This window comes from Chelonia mydas, chromosome 2 (assembly GCF_015237465.2).
Source record: "Chelonia mydas isolate rCheMyd1 chromosome 2, rCheMyd1.pri.v2, whole genome shotgun sequence".
In the NCBI taxonomy this organism is placed as follows: Eukaryota; Metazoa; Chordata; order Testudines; family Cheloniidae; genus Chelonia; species Chelonia mydas.
In genome coordinates, this window is record NC_057850.1 from 34,867,469 (window position 1) to 34,885,143 (window position 17,675).

Consider the following 17,675-nt stretch of genomic DNA (forward strand, 5'->3'; position numbering starts at 1 on the left):
ATTCTTATTTGCTCTGACAAAACAGCCTTTCCTTTCAGTTGCTCAGCTTTCAGTCCCTTGACTCTAGTGATGTCATCTCACTGCTGGTTCAATTGCTATGATATCTTCAGGCAAGGAAGGACCTGAATTTCTAATTAAAAAATGTTTAGGCAGGAGAAATAGAGAGAATTGCACGGAGAAATATTTAAAGACTTCTGTACACATCATAATGAAGCAAAATATGAACACAAGCCCAATTTTTCCCTCTTCTGGTCACCTTCATTCTCTGCTTTGTGTGTACGAACTATAGTACAGAATTCATTTAATGAATCATAATTAGGGCCCTACCAAATTCACGGTCCATTTTGGTCAATTTTATCGTCATAGGATTTTTAAAATAGTAAATTTCATGATTCATAGTGTTATAATTGTAGAGGTCCTGACCCAAAAAGGAGGGGGGAGGGGGTGTGTGTGTGTAAGGTTATTATAGAGGGTGGTTGCGATACTGCTACGCTTGCTTCTGCGCTACGGCTGGTGGCGGTACTGCCTACAGAGCTGGAGGCCAGGAGCTTGGCTCTGAAGGCAGAGCCACCACCAGCAGCAGCGGCAGCCCAGAAGTAAGGATGGCATGGTGTGGTATTGCCACCCTTACTTCTGCTCTGCTGCCTGCAGAGTTGGGATCTTGACAAACTGGGGGAATGGTCTGAAGTAAATAGGATGAAATTCAATAAGGACAAATGTAAAGTACTCCATTTAGGAAGGAACAATCAGTTTCACACATACAAAATGGGAAATGATTCCCTAGGAAGGAGTACTGTGGAAAAGGATCTGGGGGTCAAAGTGGACCACAAACTAAATATAAGTCAACAGTATAACACTGTTGCAGAAAAGTGAACATCATTCTGGGATGTATTAGCAGGAGGGTAGTAAGCAAGACATGAGAAGTAATTCTTTGCTCTACTCCTCTCTGATTAGGCCTCAACTGGAGTATTGTGTGCAGTTCTCGGCGCCGCATTTCAGGATGTGGACAAATTGGAGAGAGTCCAGAGAAGAGCAACAAAAATGATTAAAGGTCTAGAGAACATGATCTACAAAGGAAAATTGAAAAAAAAATGGGTTTGTTTAGTCTGGAAAAGAGAAGACTGAGAGGGGACATAAGTTTTCAAGGATGTAAACGGTTATTACAAGGAGGAGGAAGAAAAATTGTTGTTAACCTCTGAGGATAGGACAAGAAGCAGTGTGCTTAAATTGCAGCAAGGGAGGTTTAGGCTGGATATTAGGGAAAACTTCCCAACTGACAGGGTGGTTAAGCACTGGAATAAATTGCCTCAGGAGGTTGTGGAGTCTCCATCATTGGAGACTTTTAAGGGCACGTTAGACAAACACCTGTCAGGAATGATCTAGATAATTAATCCTGCCGTGAGTGCAGGGGACTGGATTAGACGACCTCTCGAGATCCCTTCCAGTTGTATGATTCTATGATTTAGAAAAGCTGGACATGCCAAGTCCATGGGACCGTTCTCAGTGTTGGCAGATGACAGAACAAGGAGCAGTGTGCTCAGATTTCAGTGGGGGAGGTTTAGGTTGGATATTATGAAAAACTATTTCACTAGGAGCGTGGTGAGGCACTGGAATGGGTTACCTAAGGGAGTGGTAGAATCACCATCTTTAGAGGTTTTTAAGGCCTGACTTGACAAAGACCTGGCTGTGATGATTTAGTTGGGGTTGGTCCTGCTTTGAGCAGGGGATTGGACTAGATGACCTCCTGAGGTCTCTTCCAACGCTAATCCTCTGTGATTCTTCTATGACGTGTTTTTCATGGCTGTGAATTTGGTAGGGCCCTAATAATCTTATTTCTGCTGAACCCTACCAAATTAAGGTTGGATAGTCGGTTGTGAACAAAACTGTTTATCTGTAGGTTTAAACCTTATTTTGCGGTTACTGCAGTGTTAATTTCTCTAAGGCCTGGTCTACACTTCGAGTTTGTCAGATATAGCAGCGTTAAATCGAATTAACCCTGCACCCTTCCACACAACAAAGCCATTTTTTTCGACATAAAGGGCTCTTAAAACCGATTTCTGTACTCCTCCCCAGCGAGGGGATTAGCGCTGAAATCGACATCGCCGTTTTGAATTGGGGTTAGTGTGGATGCAGTTCGAAGGTATTGGCATCCGGGAGCTATCCCACAGTGCACCATTGTGACCGCTCTGGACAGCACTCTGAACTCGGATGCACTGGCCAGGTGTACAGGAAAAGCCCCGGGAACTTTTGAATTTCCTGTTTGGCCAGGCGAGCTCATCAGCACAGGTGACCATGCAGTCCCAGAATTGAAAAAGAGTTCCAGCATGGACCGAACGCGAGGTACTGGATCTGATCGCTCTATGAGGAGAGGAATCCGTGCTATCAGAACTACGTTCCAAAAGACGAAATGCCAAAACATTTCAAAAAATCTCTGAGGCCATGAGGGACAGAGGCTACAGCAGGGACGCAACACAGTGCCCGTGAAACTTAAGGAGCTCAGACAAGCATACCAGAAAACCAAAGAATCAAACGGATGCTTCGGGACTGAACCCCAGACATGCCACTTATACGCTGAGCTGCATACAATTCTAGGGGGGGCCACCACCACTACCCCATCCCTGTCCATGGACTCCGATGTTGGGGTACTCTCCGCCATGCCTGAGGATTTTGCAGATGGGGAAGATGAGGAGGAGGAGGAGGACGACAAGCTTGAGGAGAGCACACAGCACACCGCTCTTCCCGACAGCCATGATCTTTTTATCACCCTGACTGAAATACCCTCCCAACCCAATGAAACCAGAGAAGGGACCTCTGGTGAGTGTACCTTTTTAAATACAATACATGTTATAAAAGCAAGTGTTTTTTAATGATTAAGTAGCCCTGAGGACTTGGGATGCATTCGTGGCCAGTACAGCTACTGGAAAAGTCTGTTAATGTGTCTGGGGATGGAGTGGAAATCCTCCAGGGACATCTCCATGAAGCTTTCCAGGAGGTACTCTAAAAGCCTTTGCAGAAGGTTTCTGGGGAGAGCAGTCTTATTCCATCCTCCATGGTAGGACACTTTACCACGCCATGCTAGTAGCAAGTAATCTGGTATCATTGCATGACAAAGCTTGGCAGCGTATGGTCCCGGTGTTTGCTGGCATTCAAGCAACATCCGTTCTTTATCTCTCTGTGTTATCCTCAGGAGAGTGATATCGTTCATGGTAACCTGGTTGAAATAGGGGAATTTAATTAAGGGGACATTCAGAGGTGGCCGTTCCTACTGGGCTGTTTGCCTGTGGCTGAAAAGAAATCCTCCCCACAGTTAGCCATGCGGTGGGGAGGGGGGGGCATTGGTGTTGAGCTGTTCACGTTTGGCTAGCAGGGAATCTTCCCTGATACCAGTCACACGGTGGGGGGAGGGGTAAAGCGATCATCCCAGAGAATTGGATGGGGGGAGGGAGGGTTAGTTTGGTTTCTGCTGCTGCAAGTTAATAGGAAAACCGCAGCACTAAATGGCCAGCTCAGTGTGCTTTGCTTGGTATGGGAGAGGAGGGCGCTGCTGTTATGAAGGTTGCAGAAGCTGAAAGACTATGGCTTACCATGGCCGCCTGCAAGCTGAATTCTGTTGCCTGGCACTGCATGTGTGATCTCTAACACCAAAGCTGCAGGCACTCAATATAAGATGCAAAATGCAACCTTGTACCAAAATCACATGTGTTATTGTAAAGGAGCAGACTCACCCCTGCGGTGCCTCCTGCTGGTCATCCAGGAATTAGCTCTTTCCAGCACGGAGCACCCTCTTCAGGCCAGTGGTCTGCACAGCTCTGGCCCCCGTGTCCCTTTCTCTGGGGTTCTGCCCCCTGGCAGTACCCCCACACTCTGCCTCTGGGTCTCCCCTTCCTGGGGAACCCCCAACCCACTGTCCCCACCTTGCCTCAGTCCGGGCTACTGCCAGTCATCAGCTAGCGCCCGCTCCCTGGGGCAGACTGAAGTGTAAAGGCAACTCATCATAGGCAAGGGGGTTCGGACTGGCTGCCTTCCTCCCAGTACCTCTGTGGCCCTTGGACCAGGCCCTTCAGCATGGGGAGTTGCCAGCTTGGAGCACCCCCGCTCAGCCTGCTCCTTCCCCAGCACGGTACTACCCTCAGTACCCTGTCAGGCAGGCAGCTAGGCCTTGCTCTCTCTCAGCCTGGAGAGAGACTCCTTGCGTCTCTGGCTCACAGCCTTTTTATACAGGCCAGCTGGGGGCCTGATTGGGGCATGGCCCAGCTGCGGCTGCTTCCCCAATCAGCCATCCCCAGTCACAGCCCTCTCCAGGGCTGCTTTTAACCCCTTCTATTTTAGGAGCAGGGTAGCCACCCCCCTACAGCTATGTAATGTGAATAGTGTTGTTCACCGTGAAAGAGTATAGCCATTGTTCTGTAAAATGTATCTTTTAAAATACTTCACTCCCTTTTGCAGCTGCTGGAGGAAAAAATGTTTCAAGCCTCCCTCCTCCGTCCCAAAGGCTATCTCAGATAAGGCGACGAAAAAAAACGCACGCGCAATGAAATGTTCTCTGAGCTCATGCAGTCGTCCGGCACTGACAGAGCTTAGCAGAATGTGTAGAGGGACACAGTAGCAGAGTACAGGAAAGTGGCCAATGAACGTGAGGAGAGGTGGTGGTAGGAAGATCAGAGGAGGCATGAGGCAGCGCTGGGGCTACTGCGGGATCAAACGGACATGCTCCATCATCTGGTGGAGGTTCATGAATGGCAGTAGGATCACAGTGCTGCTGCAGCCCCTGTTTAACTGCCCTCCCTCCTCCCCAAGTTCCGTAGCCTCCTTACGCAGACTCCCAAGAATGCAGGGGAGGCTCCGGGCACCCAACCACTCCACCCCAGTGGACAGCCCAAACCACAGAAGCCTGTCATTCAAGAAGTTTTAAAGTGGCCTTTTCCTTCCCTCCTACCCTCCTCCCACACCCCACCTGGGCTACCTAGTGAGTTATCTCCCTATTTTTGTAATCAATTAATAAAGAATACATGTTTTTTAAACAATAGTGACTTTATTTCCTGTGCAAGCAAGCTGTGATCGAAGGGGGGAGGATGGGTGGCTTACATGGAATTTAGAGGCAACCAAGGGGGCGGGTTTTTATCAAGGAGAAACAAACAGAAGTGTCACACAATACCCTGGCCAGTCATTAAACTGGTTTTCAAAGCTTCTCTGATGCGCAGCGCTTCCTCCTGTGCTCTTCTAACCACCCTGGTGTCTGGCTGCGCATATTCAGTGGCCAGGCGATTTGCATCAACCTCCCACCCCGCCATAAACGTCTCCCCCTTACTCTCTCAGAGATTGTGGAGCACACAGCAAGCAGCAATAACAATGGGAATATTGGTTTCGCTGAGGTGTGGGCGAGTCAGTAAACTGCACCAGCGACCCTTTAAATGTCCAAATGCACACACTACCACCATTCTGCACTTGATCAGCCTATAGTTGAACAGCTCCTTACTACTGTCCAGGGTGTCTGTGTACGGCTACATGAGCCATGGCATTAAAGGGTAGGCTGGGTCCCCAAGGATAACTGTATGCATTTCAACATCCCCAACAGTTATTTTCTGGTCTGGGAATAAAGTCCCTTCCTGCAGCTTTTGAAACAGACCAGAGTTCCTGAAGATGTGAGCGTCATGTACCTTGCCCGGCCATCCCACGTTGATGTTGGTGAATCGTCCCTTATGATCCACCAGTGCTTGCAGCACCACTGAAAAGTACCCCTTGCGGTTTATGTACTGGCTGCCCAGGTGGTCCGGTCCCAAGATAGGGATATGGTTCCGTCTATAGCCCCACCACAGTTAGGGAATCCCATTGCAGCAAAGCCATCCACTATGACCTGCACATTTCCCAGGGTCACTACCTTTGATAGCAGCAGCTCAATGATTGTGTTGGCTACTTGCATCACAGCAACCGCCACAGTAGATTTGCCCACTCCAAAATGATTTCCGACTGACGGGTAGCTGTCAGGCGTTGCAAGCTTCCACAGGGCTATTGCCACTCGCTTGTGAACTGTGGGAGCTGCTCTCATCTTGGTATTCTTGTGCTTCAGGACAGGGGAAAGCAAGTCACAAAGTTCCATGGAAGTGCCCTTATGCATGCGAAAGTTTCGCAGCCACTGGGAATCATCCCAAACCCGCAACACCATGCGGTCCCACCAGTCTGTGCTTGTTTCCCGAGCCCAGAATCGGTGTTCCACGGCATGAGCCTGCCCCAGAAACACCATGATCTCCAAATTGCTGGGAACCACGGTTTTAGAGAAATCTGTGTTCATGTCCTCATCACCCTGCTTCAATCGCCTCCTCGCCTGGTTTTTCAGGTGCTGGTTCTGCATAAACCGCATGATAATGCGTGAGGTGTTTACAATGGTCATAACTGCTGCGGTGAGCTGAACGGGCTCCATGCTTGCTGTGCAATGGCGTCAATCCAGGGAAAAGGGCGCGAAATGATTGTCTGCTGTTGCTTTCACAGCGAGAGGGAGAGTTGACTGATGACATTTACCCATAACCACCCGCGACAGATTTTTGGCCCCATCAGGCACTGGGAGCTCAGGCCAGAATTCCAATGGGCAGCGGGGACTGCGGGAACTGCGGGATAGCTACTCACAGTGCACCGCTAGGAATGTCGACTTGCCACGGTACTGTGGACACACACCGCCGAATTAATGTGCTTAGTGTGGACGCATGCACTCGACTTTATACAATCTGTCCCAAAAATCGACTTATGTAAAATCGGAGTACTTTTGTAGTGTACACATGGCCTAAGGAAATGCATTTACTCTGACCATACATTGGTGTAATGGAGAGCAGATTTAGGCCTTCAGTATTCAGGGTTGATGATTGTGCCCCTGCCTCATTCGGTGTTCAGGTAGGCAAGTGTGTAGTCAACAAGACCATGGTTTGTACGCACCTTGAAGTATTATAATGAATGATGATTTTTTACACATTAAGACAGTCTTCCAGATTTGAGTCTGATAAACAATGCCATATAACACTGACATGCATACATGCACAGTGATACTAAGACCATTGGAAGATCATTTAAAAAAAACAAAACAAAACTTATTTTAATTTACCACATGTTTGGAAGTAAGATTTTTCACACCACTGCGATTCTTCTAAATCAAAGTGAATCTCTATCAGTAGGTACATGTTTAATTTAAGGTTTGTCTCCTATGTCAGATTCACTTTCTGTCCCCTCTGCTTAGGAGTTATAGTTTAAATAAAGATTGCAAACATTTGTTATAATGGCAAAAATATGTGGGAGAAGTATTTTGTTTGCACCACCTCTGTAAGTGGTTGACTGTAATAAAGTAACACAAGAATACATGTGCAACAAATAATGAATTTTTAAAATTTAGATTTTTAGACAACCTATTTTTTTCAAGATGCAGTCTGGTTAAATTTTGTGTTTTGGCTTTAGTAAGACTTTTCTGATAACAAACAAGTGAATGTGTACCTGCATTGTGACTGAGCAGATCTGCAAAAGAGATGGCCATACATTTCTTGCTGAGTTAATATTTGTCAGGTTACAAAGATAGACAGCCTTTGGAAAGCAGCTGAAGGAAACCAACCAGAATGGCTCATACAATGTATTGTGCTGAAAATTACAGCAAATTGAAGTGCACATGGTGTGGTAAAGCATTAAGAGCTGTTAATTTTGACACCTTATCCCTGATAATTATGTGTTCAACAGAAGTGCTTCCATCCAATGTGGTGCTATGGCATAATGCTAGCACGTTACATTTTAGCTTTTGTTAAATTAGCTATAGTTATCACTTTTTATAGCAATTTTGCCATGGCAGGTCTTCAATTTATAAACCTCTATTTTAGGTTTCATAATCTGGCTATTAAAAATAATGGCCCAGACTTAATCTTGACATGGAAGGCTTCAGCTTGTGAGAAGACATGTCTGCAAAAATTTTGGAGGAAGGGAATAATTACTGGGTCTGATTGCAAAAATATAGCATGGTTAATTCTTCATATTTTTCACTTGGATAAAGACCTTTTTTTATTTCAGCAATCAGATGAATTCCTCTTTAAAACAGGCTTTGCATTTCTTTAGTCTGTGTGTGTGTGTGTGTGTGTGTGTGTTTACGTATTTTCTCCAAATTTAATTTAATTAATTGAATCAGTAAAGTATTCCCAGACAGTGCATGTATATATTACGAACGTGTTTTAGTTTGTGTGCACTGAAAAATATTCAACACTTTAAAATAGGATTTACATAAATGCAATATATATGTCCAATCTGACTGAATACAATAATAGGAGCTTACAGTTAAGGTGAAGTTTGCCATTTCGCTCTTCAACACTGAGGCACAATTAGTTATTTTTAATCTTAAAATTCCAAACTGTAACTGTTGATAGCCCAAGATCAATAAGGATAGAAATACTGATCTATGCAAGACTACCTTCTGATAGAAAATGAAGGCACAGTTAGTCAAAGAAAAATTGTATGCGGTCAGTCTTCAAGATGCTTATTTTTGTATCATTGTTCACCTTGTTCATCAGAAATGTCTCTTGTTTTTAGTCTGCACTGAACTTTGCCTACATCAGAGCACTTCAGATAATCTGTAACTTCCTGTACTTTTTACTAGTGCCATGGCATTTATTTCTTCCCAGAAAAGTGTATGTCCATCCTATTTGGACAACTGATTAATTTGGGCAAAAATCAGAGGAGCAGACCATTTCAGCACTACATGTTCAGAGTTAAGTACTTTCTAAGAATCGCTATTGGCTAATTATTTGGGCGAGGCATTCTTTCTTTCCATCTCAGGAGTAAGCCACATTCACTAACCAGTTAGACAGGATGTTGGTCAGAACTAAGAATTGTGAAATTAAAGTCTTGGGTCACAACTCTGTCTGTTTCCAAGGTGACCTAAGTGTGCGTCATCTCTGTACTTCGTAAGTGTGTGTCCAAATATTAGTCCTGGTGGCATTCTGCACCAAAAAATTAAAAATTCTGCACACAGTATTTTAAAATTCTGCAAATTTTATTTGTCAAATAAATGTGGAGGCTCCAGCATGGCAGTGGGGAGCACAGGCCTCTGGCTGCACAGAGGTGGGAGATCACTGTGCAGCTCCCCCATCCCCGTACTAAACAGACTTAGAGGTGAGCCTACACCCAACCCTCACTCAGTGCTGGGACCTGGCCTGCCCCAGAAATACCCCAGGGCCCTGACCCTCTGTGTGGGCAGGCAGGCTCAGCAAGCAGGATCCAAGTGTGGAGGGGCTTAATGTGGTTATGGTTGGGGTTGAGAGGATTCTGTGTGGGGCAATCTGAGTGCAGGCAGCTCAGTGGGGGATATGGTTGAGGATTCACAGAATTGTTGGGGGTTCTGGGTGCAACGGTAATGGGGCTCGTGGGGGTCTGGGTGAGGGGGGCTGTGTGGGGGGTTCAGATGCTGGGGGAGTGAGGCTCAGTGGGGTGGGGATCCAGATACAGCTGGTTGGGGCTTGGTGGGGTGAGGATCTGGGTACTGGTGGCTCGTCAAGATGGTCCAGGTGCAGGGGAATGAGGCTAAGCAGGAGGACCTGGGTATGAGGGGATCTGGATGCATGGGGTTGGGTGGATGGGGGAGCAGCTTCTTGTATACGGATCCCTACCCCTTCAGCTGAGGAGCGATGGGCACAGGAAGCGGGGAAGGGAGGGTTGGGGAGTTCGCAGAGCATCCTGCAGCTGGGGGAAAAATCTGGGGGTGGAACTGACACGGCCCCTGATGCCATGCAGGGGAAGAGGAAGTCCCTTCCTCCCCAGCCCAGCTGTGACTAGCAGCTGAGCCCGACGCAAGGTAGGAGCCACCAGCCGGATCTTCCCCAGTCCCACCTCCTGCCCCATGGTGATTTACCTCTCTGCTGGCTGCCCTGGGGACCCGAAACATATTGATGGGGAGGGTTGAATGACCACTCTTGTGGCTTCCCTTTGCTTCCCTGTCAGAAAGTCATTTTTCTGCGGGGAAGCAAACAAATCTCTGGGAGACATAAATTCTGCGCATGCTCAGTGACACAGAATTCCCTCACGAGTAAAGTACTTGCATTTATATCCTTTCTTAAACGGATTTTGAGGTGCTTTACAAGCATTAACGAATTAAACATCAAGCATCATTAACTTTCCACAGACTGTCTGTTTTATATCTACAGTCTGGTAGGTGGAGCCATTCTATTTACTGTGACTCCTTCCAGCTTTACCCCCACCTCTTATCCTGACCTTTTTTCCTACGTGGTTCCAAGCCTTTTGGAATTGGGTGAGGAAAATATCCTGAGTAGTAACTACTCCCTATTCTACGTGGCTTTTTTCCGTATATTAGTTCCCTTTCAACACTTAGAGGTGGGGAGCATATGGGCTTTTTGGTTCTTTGACCAAGCTGTTATGAAGGGACACTGCATGCTTCCTGTAAACTCTCCCACCCCCACCGTTTCTGTCTGCTGGTAGGAAGATTTATATATCTTCTCTCTCTCTCTGAGCTGAGATGCTAAGGGACATAGAGAAACCAAATTAGAAAATAAGAAATCATTTTGGGGGTTCAAAGTAGCAGGAAATCAATCTTAATTGGTCAGCCAAAATTGACGACCTAGTAAAAGTAATCACAGCTTTGTTTTGAAACTTGGAAAATACTTTGGTAAATAGTTTGAGAACCCTTGATCTAACCTCATTACTTCCAATTTATGTCCTGTTGTGTGGTCCTAACAATTCCTATCCATTCTTGGTGTATACAGCTATTTTAAGGGTTATATGTTTCCACTCCTGTTTGTTCCTGACAGTCTAAGTTAGCTATAAATAACTTTCTTAATTTTAAATCATTCCCGCTAATCTTTTTATAATTCTGTTGTTGTTCTCTAAATTCCTTCCAGCTTTTCAATAGCTTTTGATATTGTGTCCAGAATATATGACATATTCTAGATGTGGTTTCATCAGAACTATTACCTTCTTAGTCTGTAACATCATGTTCCTGTATATGAAGCCCAAAATTACTTTGGTTTTCTTCCTTTCTCAATCTCATTGGAAAAGCAAGCTCATTTATTGTCTAGATCTTCTGGATATTGCTCCTTCTGAAGTCTTTCCTGTCTGCTGAATATCAGTTTTGGATGATTTTTCTCCCAGATGTATGGGCTTGTTTCAGACAAAGGTATTTCAAAGGTGTTTCAGACAAAGGTGTTTCAGACTAAAAGGTACCTTTTAGTTTTTCTGTACATATTTCTAACCTCTGTAAATTCCTTCATTTTCATCTGTTCCACTGTTCACTTTGCCTCCAAATTTAATAACATTTACAAATTTAATTTAGAATGCTTGTTACCTCTGCTTAAAAATACTAATGAAAATGTTGAATAATCCCTACTGCAATTCACCGGATAAAAGGTCTGTAATTTAAAACAAAAGGTTTAATTATTTAATAATAATGTTTTTCTTATAATTGTTAAACCAGTAGAAAAACAGGACAAAGTTGGTTTGTGATCCCTTGAGGCCACCATACCACCACTGTCACAAAATAATATCACTTTAAAGCAAGAGTGCTGCTTACAGTACAGGCTCAGAAAGGCCAACTGTTATTAAAAACTTTAAAATAAATCAGAGGCACAAAAATTTCTTGTAATGTGAATATCTAGATTTCCCTCTGTGTAAAATGGAAACGGCTTTAAATTTGATATGTCATATAAGGCTATATTTTAAACTTTTGTGTAGTGTGGTCAATAAAGAATTAATTGTGGGTTTAATTTTTGGATATGGGTATAGGTATTCCTTTCAATTTTGGCAATCCTATTTGTTCAGCTGGACTGAAACTATTCATCATTAATGAAGTTTTTAAAATTTTTCAAATTAATCTTTTTTGTTGGAATGTGGTGTTTCTTTAAACAACAAACCAAAACTCAATTTAGAGACCTTTGGATTTTGCTATAGTGTTCCTTGAAAATTTTTATCACAAATATTATTGAACTATCAAAATCATAACTGAAATTTCAATAACCTTTTCAATAACATTCACCAAGTTTTTTAAAAAAAAGGATCCTTTTCAAATACTGAGAAATGGAAACAACTTGGAAATTGTCTTTTTTTTTTTCTTCAGTGTTTTTTCATCCCAAGATTGTACAGTTTTTTCTTGGGAAGTGAGTGAAAGAATAGTCTCGCTCCATCTTTGCTGTTCCTTTGCTATCACACAGGAAGAATTTTTTTGTAACTACTAAACACAGCTGTTGAGCATTATGAGATGTGTTGTTGGTCATACGCTTTCCAATTTGTGTTAGAATTTTCATAAACACATACTTTCTCCTCATACTTTGTCCTGTCACTTTCTATATATTTTCCAGTAGACGAATGGAAGAACTCTTCTTCCCATCTCTTCCCCTCCTCTTCTACCCTTTCCCCCCAACATAGGTTCTGAATTAAGAACTCGGACAGATCTTTTTGGGGTTGAGTCCTGTTTGTGGCTGCAAACTGCTCTGTTTCAAGCTATAGGTTCCTTTATCTGATCAGTGCAAACCATTTATGAAAACAGCTGTCTTGTGTGATCTGCAACTTCACATACGGTAAATGGGCTGCTGCAGAGGCATGTATCCTTATTAGGAGACTCCAAAAAAGTGGTAAAGGTTAACAAAAATTGCAGTGGAAAGAAAGGGAGAGTGAAAGTTGTTGTGCCACAGGGAGAAATGCACAAAGAAACAGAGGAGTAGAAATGAAAAAAATAAATATTACATAAAATGGGATGAAATGAACAAATGCAAAAAAAACCCAACATGGAGAGGAACAAATTCCATCAGAGAAACATGAACTTAAATTTGTAACATAGTGTAGCAGAGCAGTGGCTGGCAATAAAAAATATCCCTTTTTTTTTGGCCCTCAGTTTTTAATACACTTTTTTCCATACAGTCTTTGCATGGCACATTTAATTTGCAGTGCACATTGGTGGCTAGTCACTGGTTAGATCGAAATTTATCTTCTTGGATAGATGAGCAGGCAGCATTCATTAGCAAAGTTATCTCTCATGGATGTCTTTGTTTGCATAGCAATTGCTTTCCTTTTTGTTTCTCTGTTTAAAAAAATGGTTCATTAAACTAACTTCCCCTGAAAAACAAAATGATTGAAATAAAGTAAAAATGTTGCAGGAAATCCAAATCCTCTTTTTTTTTTTTTTTTTTAAATATACTGGAAGTTTCTCAAAACCCCAAAACTCACCAGGTTCTCCTTCCGTAATTTTCGAGTTTATTCAACCACTCCATACAGACTGATAAAAGTGCTTTGTTTTCCTCATAATTGTACAATAGTTGTGTTTTTCTAATCTCTTTCAAAGGTGGTGTAGAAGAGGCCTAGGATCTCAAATATTGAATATTAATCAAAGCAGCTCAGTTTTGTTCTTTCTCTTTTCTATAGAAGGGTATCTGAAGAATTTTTACAAATTTTATCTTGGAAATTAGTTTATTCATTATGTTTAATTTTAGGAAATGGTGCTCTTGCAGAACATTCTGAAAATGTGCATATTTCAGGAGTGTCAACTGGTAAGTCATTTTTTGTAATGTTTAAATTTCATGCATGACTTAAATGGTAAATATTGAAAGCCACCTGGTATCTTAAGAAGAGATATTTGGCTATAAAAATTATTACTGCCTTTTGCAGCATGTAATAAGGAATGAAGCAACTGGAACATGGAAAAAGTCTCATAAGATAAAATTGATACCTGCATGCTCATGAACAGATTATGCTTTTCTAAGTGGACTGCTTAATTATTTTTCCATACAAACATTGAACTAAGAGAAAAGTTGGTTTAAGTTGAATTGATATTTTCTTTCCACAGCAAAGTTTTGTGAAATGAAATTTATTGAAATGTAATTTTGGACACTCTTGCTATCAAAGAATAACAAATCCAGAAGTTATACATTTTGCTTGATTAGATTGACACAGTACCTGAAACTACTATTCACTTGACTGCACAGTTTCTTTAATAATAATAACAATAATAATAAAAAAAAATTGCAGCTCATGAAATTGAGGAACTGATAGATGCTGGTATAATACAGGCCAGAGTGTGGACAAGTAGTGTTAAAGGGTTGCTCCACTCCTTTGCCAATATACTATACCACAGTCCTGCCTGCAGCCTTCTAATTATTGTAGCTCTTGGGTCTTTTCTGAGGAGTAACTACCATTTGTGCTGAATTGTGTGTTTGTGGTGTGGACAAATGTCCACGAAGGGACTAGGTGATGCTCAAGTAATCTTCATTTGTAACTTCTGTCTCCAGAGATAAAAGGCTAGTAGATTGAAACGCTGTCAGGTGGGCTGTGGGCAGAATTTTGCATGGCTCATACATATATTTAGGATATCTGTACTTTAGAGAATTAAGCTACTGGTAAACATACAGATGAGATAGCACCCATGTAAGGACCAGTAGTGCAAATTGGCTGTTTGGGATGCAGTTTTACTTTGCAACCATCTTTTTACTGTACTGCACAGTTTCCATTACAGTGCGTTATTGGTATCTATCCCACACTTTCTGGTACATCTGCCCAAAGCAGTGGTGTTGCAGTGTACGCACACCCCATCCCCTTTTGAGGTGGAGTGGGGTTGTGGTGGCACCATGGTTACAAGTCTACCAGACTGTCCTGGGACTCAAAACAGTGCGGCTCAATGGACAGAGTCAAGGTGGCTGCCATTGGGTTCAGGGCTACGTGGCCTAGTTGCCAGAGTCAGTATAGCAGCCCTCGGATGCAGGGCTGCACGGCGTAGTGGCCAGAGTCAAGGGCTGCCGCCAACTGTCTGTGGCAAGAACATTCATCACCCAGTCAGTGGATTTTTGACCACAACACAACTGACTTTTTACAGGTGGAAGATACCATTCACTCCGCCTCCCTGGGCCACTTCCTACCGTGGTTCTAGAAACTGTTGTCCGGGTCTCCGGGTTTCCTAAAACCAGGTAGCTCCCTGAAAGTCGGACTCCTGCTGGTTGACTATGGGTAGCAGGTCTCCGGTCTGGTCCCCGAGATCTTTAGTTCCTGCTGTCAGGGGCTGTAGCTGCTCCTGGTCTGGAGCCTCTACCAAGTGTGCTTCCTCATCGGTGGCCAGCCCAGACTGAGCTGAGCTGCTCTCCTTTATACTAACACACCAGTTGAAGCATGCCCAGCAGGATCTGAGGGATGGGACTTCCTCTGACCATAGTGTGGGATTAAACCTTTCTTGCTTAGTGTGGGGTATTATGGGAGACTTCAAAAGGCATTCTCAGAGCCTAGTAAAATTGAGGGTGAAGAGAGCTAGCTCCTATAATCTCATGGGGAAACTCCCATTAGTTCCTGGGAACCAGTGCCTTTTCCAAGTTGTCTTTTGAGAAGGAGGCCAGGATGTAAATTCAGCTCTCGCTTTTGCTCAGCGAAAGAGATTTACAAAATTTGAAAGTCCTATCCTTGGTGTGTGTGGTTTTTTTGTTTTTGTTTTTATTGCGATATAGTGTCGTGATTAAACTTCTCATTTTATATGAAGATACTTTTATTTAGGTAAGTTTCTGATTAGTTGGCCCTCTCCATCATACTACTTATTTTATTTCCATTGCTTGTCAGGTGATGACTTGTCAAATTCAGATTACAGTAGACCTTTGCTGTCCTAGTGCTTCTGCATCATCATCATTTCCTCAGATTTGGTGTGCAAAGTAGTAAAGTGCCAGGCATGTATAAATAATAAATAGCACAGATGTTTACAGCTCTTATGTATGGTCATTGTTAAAAATGGGGTGGACCCAGCCTCACAAAAAATGTAAAATCGCGTGCCACAATTTTTTGTTAACTTACTGGATTTCTTCTCCTGGACCTCATCCCTTTTCTCCTTGTGACAACCTGCATCATGTGTCACAATTCAGGGGGAGAAAGCATCTGCTGCTACCCCTTTTCATGTGTGGATGGGTAGAAAGTGGTGGAGTCTTCTGTCAGTCCCCTAACAATCTGACCAGCACAGCTGAGCCAGTGCAGAGGGTGACCTGTGCTGTGCTAGGAAAAGGGAATAGCACAACTTCTCCCCGTGGTGTTAGGGCAGACTGTAAGGATATGTCTACACAGCAATTAAAAACCCTTGGCTAGCTTGTGCCAGCTGACTTGGGCTTGGGCTGAGGGGCTAATTGTGGTTTTGATGTTTTGGGCTTGGGCTGGAGCATGGGCTATAGGACTCTGCGAGATGGGAGGGTCTCAGAGCTTGGGCTGTGTGATGAGCCCAAACATCTACCCCACAATTAGACAGCCTAAGTCAGCTGGCCTGGGCCAGCCATGGGTGTTTAATTGCAGCGTAGACATACCCTAGGGGGCTGCCAGATCCTGAGGAGTAAGACAGCAATATGGTTCTTAATTTTTGTAAATGTCAGTTTTCAAATATATATATTCTCAGCTGGAAACAATAAATAAATAGTTTAATTTACCTATTACCTTCTTTCTCCTAAATGTGCATGGTGGAGATTTTTCAATGCAGAATTTTTTTTAGTTTTCTTGCCATTGACATGCTTTCTGCACATTAATCTCAGATTGTTTTGCAATATAATGTAATGATTAAAATGATTAAAAGGGAGAGGGGTGGAGGTGAGTTAAATAAGTAGTTCTGGAGAGAAAAAAAACACCCAATGATCCATCTGTACCCTGTTTTCAAATGTGTCCATGCCTTATACTGCAGATGCGTGAAGTATGCACTTAAATCAGTAAGGATAAGGACATACTGCACATGTTCAATACCTGCCTTTCAAACAACTACAATTGTCTTTTCAAAGCTTTCCCTCCCTCCCCCAAAAATTTATCATTCCTCACTGAGGATTACATACCCCAGTGAGTCAAAACAAAGTAATTTTATTAGGACATTTTAAAAAGACAAAACAACTTCCTTAAAGCCAGAAAACTTGTTTAAAAACATTTGTAACTGGTGGCCAAAAGCTTTTGCCCTTTGATCTTTTCAAATTCAACTTTAAACTTGACATTGAAAAAAACAGGCATGAAACTTTTTTCCAGAAAGTTGTGATTGAAGAGGGGTTTAGAATGAAATGGCTGTCTTGACTTGTCTGTAGACTTCTCATGCTGCTATTTTAAAACTACATTACTAAACCATGCTTTAATAGCATAAAATAGCATGATTCCTGGTGTTTTTGTTGGTAACAGGTTATGTATGTCAGACTAGCACTTGCTCCTTAATATAAATGAGCATAGCTTTTTCAGCATAGCGTTAAAAGACAGAATTATATTGTCTGTGTTCTTGTATGAGCAGTTTTTTGCCATTAGTATAACCAGTGTTTGGACATTCAAAAATATCCAGGTGGGGCAGAGAAGTGCCGGTTTGGAATTCTTGAAGGGGGCATTTCTTCAGTAAATAACACTTTCGGTAAAGAAGTACTTAATGAAAAAGACGGGAGTATTTTTTTCAATATTTCAACTTGTTCATATGCTGCATTTGAAAATGTATTTTGTTCAATATAGTTAATATTGCTATCTTATTCCCTGAGTGATGACTCAAGTTCCCCCCCTTACCTCCTTGTTTGTATGAGTCATTCACATGGCAACATGTGAGAGAAATATATTTTTAAAATGATAAATGTGATTATAGAAGCACACAAATAGGCAAGGGGTATTATCATAGAATATCAGGATTGGAAGGGACCTCAGGAGGTCATCTAGTCCAACCCCCTGCTCAAAGTAGGACTAGTCCCTACAAAATG

The 17,675-nt window shown here is 42.9% G+C and overlaps 1 protein-coding gene across 2 annotated transcripts in view; it reads left to right on the forward strand.

The window, feature by feature from the left end:
- The window catches only part of LRP12 (LDL receptor related protein 12), a 103,889-nt gene that overhangs the window by 36,997 nt on the left and 49,217 nt on the right, over positions 1-17,675 (forward strand). The window contains exon 2 of one of the 2 annotated variants that reach the window (XM_027818464.3): positions 13,449-13,505. The exons of the other annotated variant lie outside the window; for it this stretch is intronic. Within the exon in view, the coding sequence (XP_027674265.1) occupies positions 13,449-13,505 (57 nt within the window). The remainder of the gene's footprint in view (positions 1-13,448; positions 13,506-17,675) is intronic. 2 annotated transcript variants of the gene reach the window in all.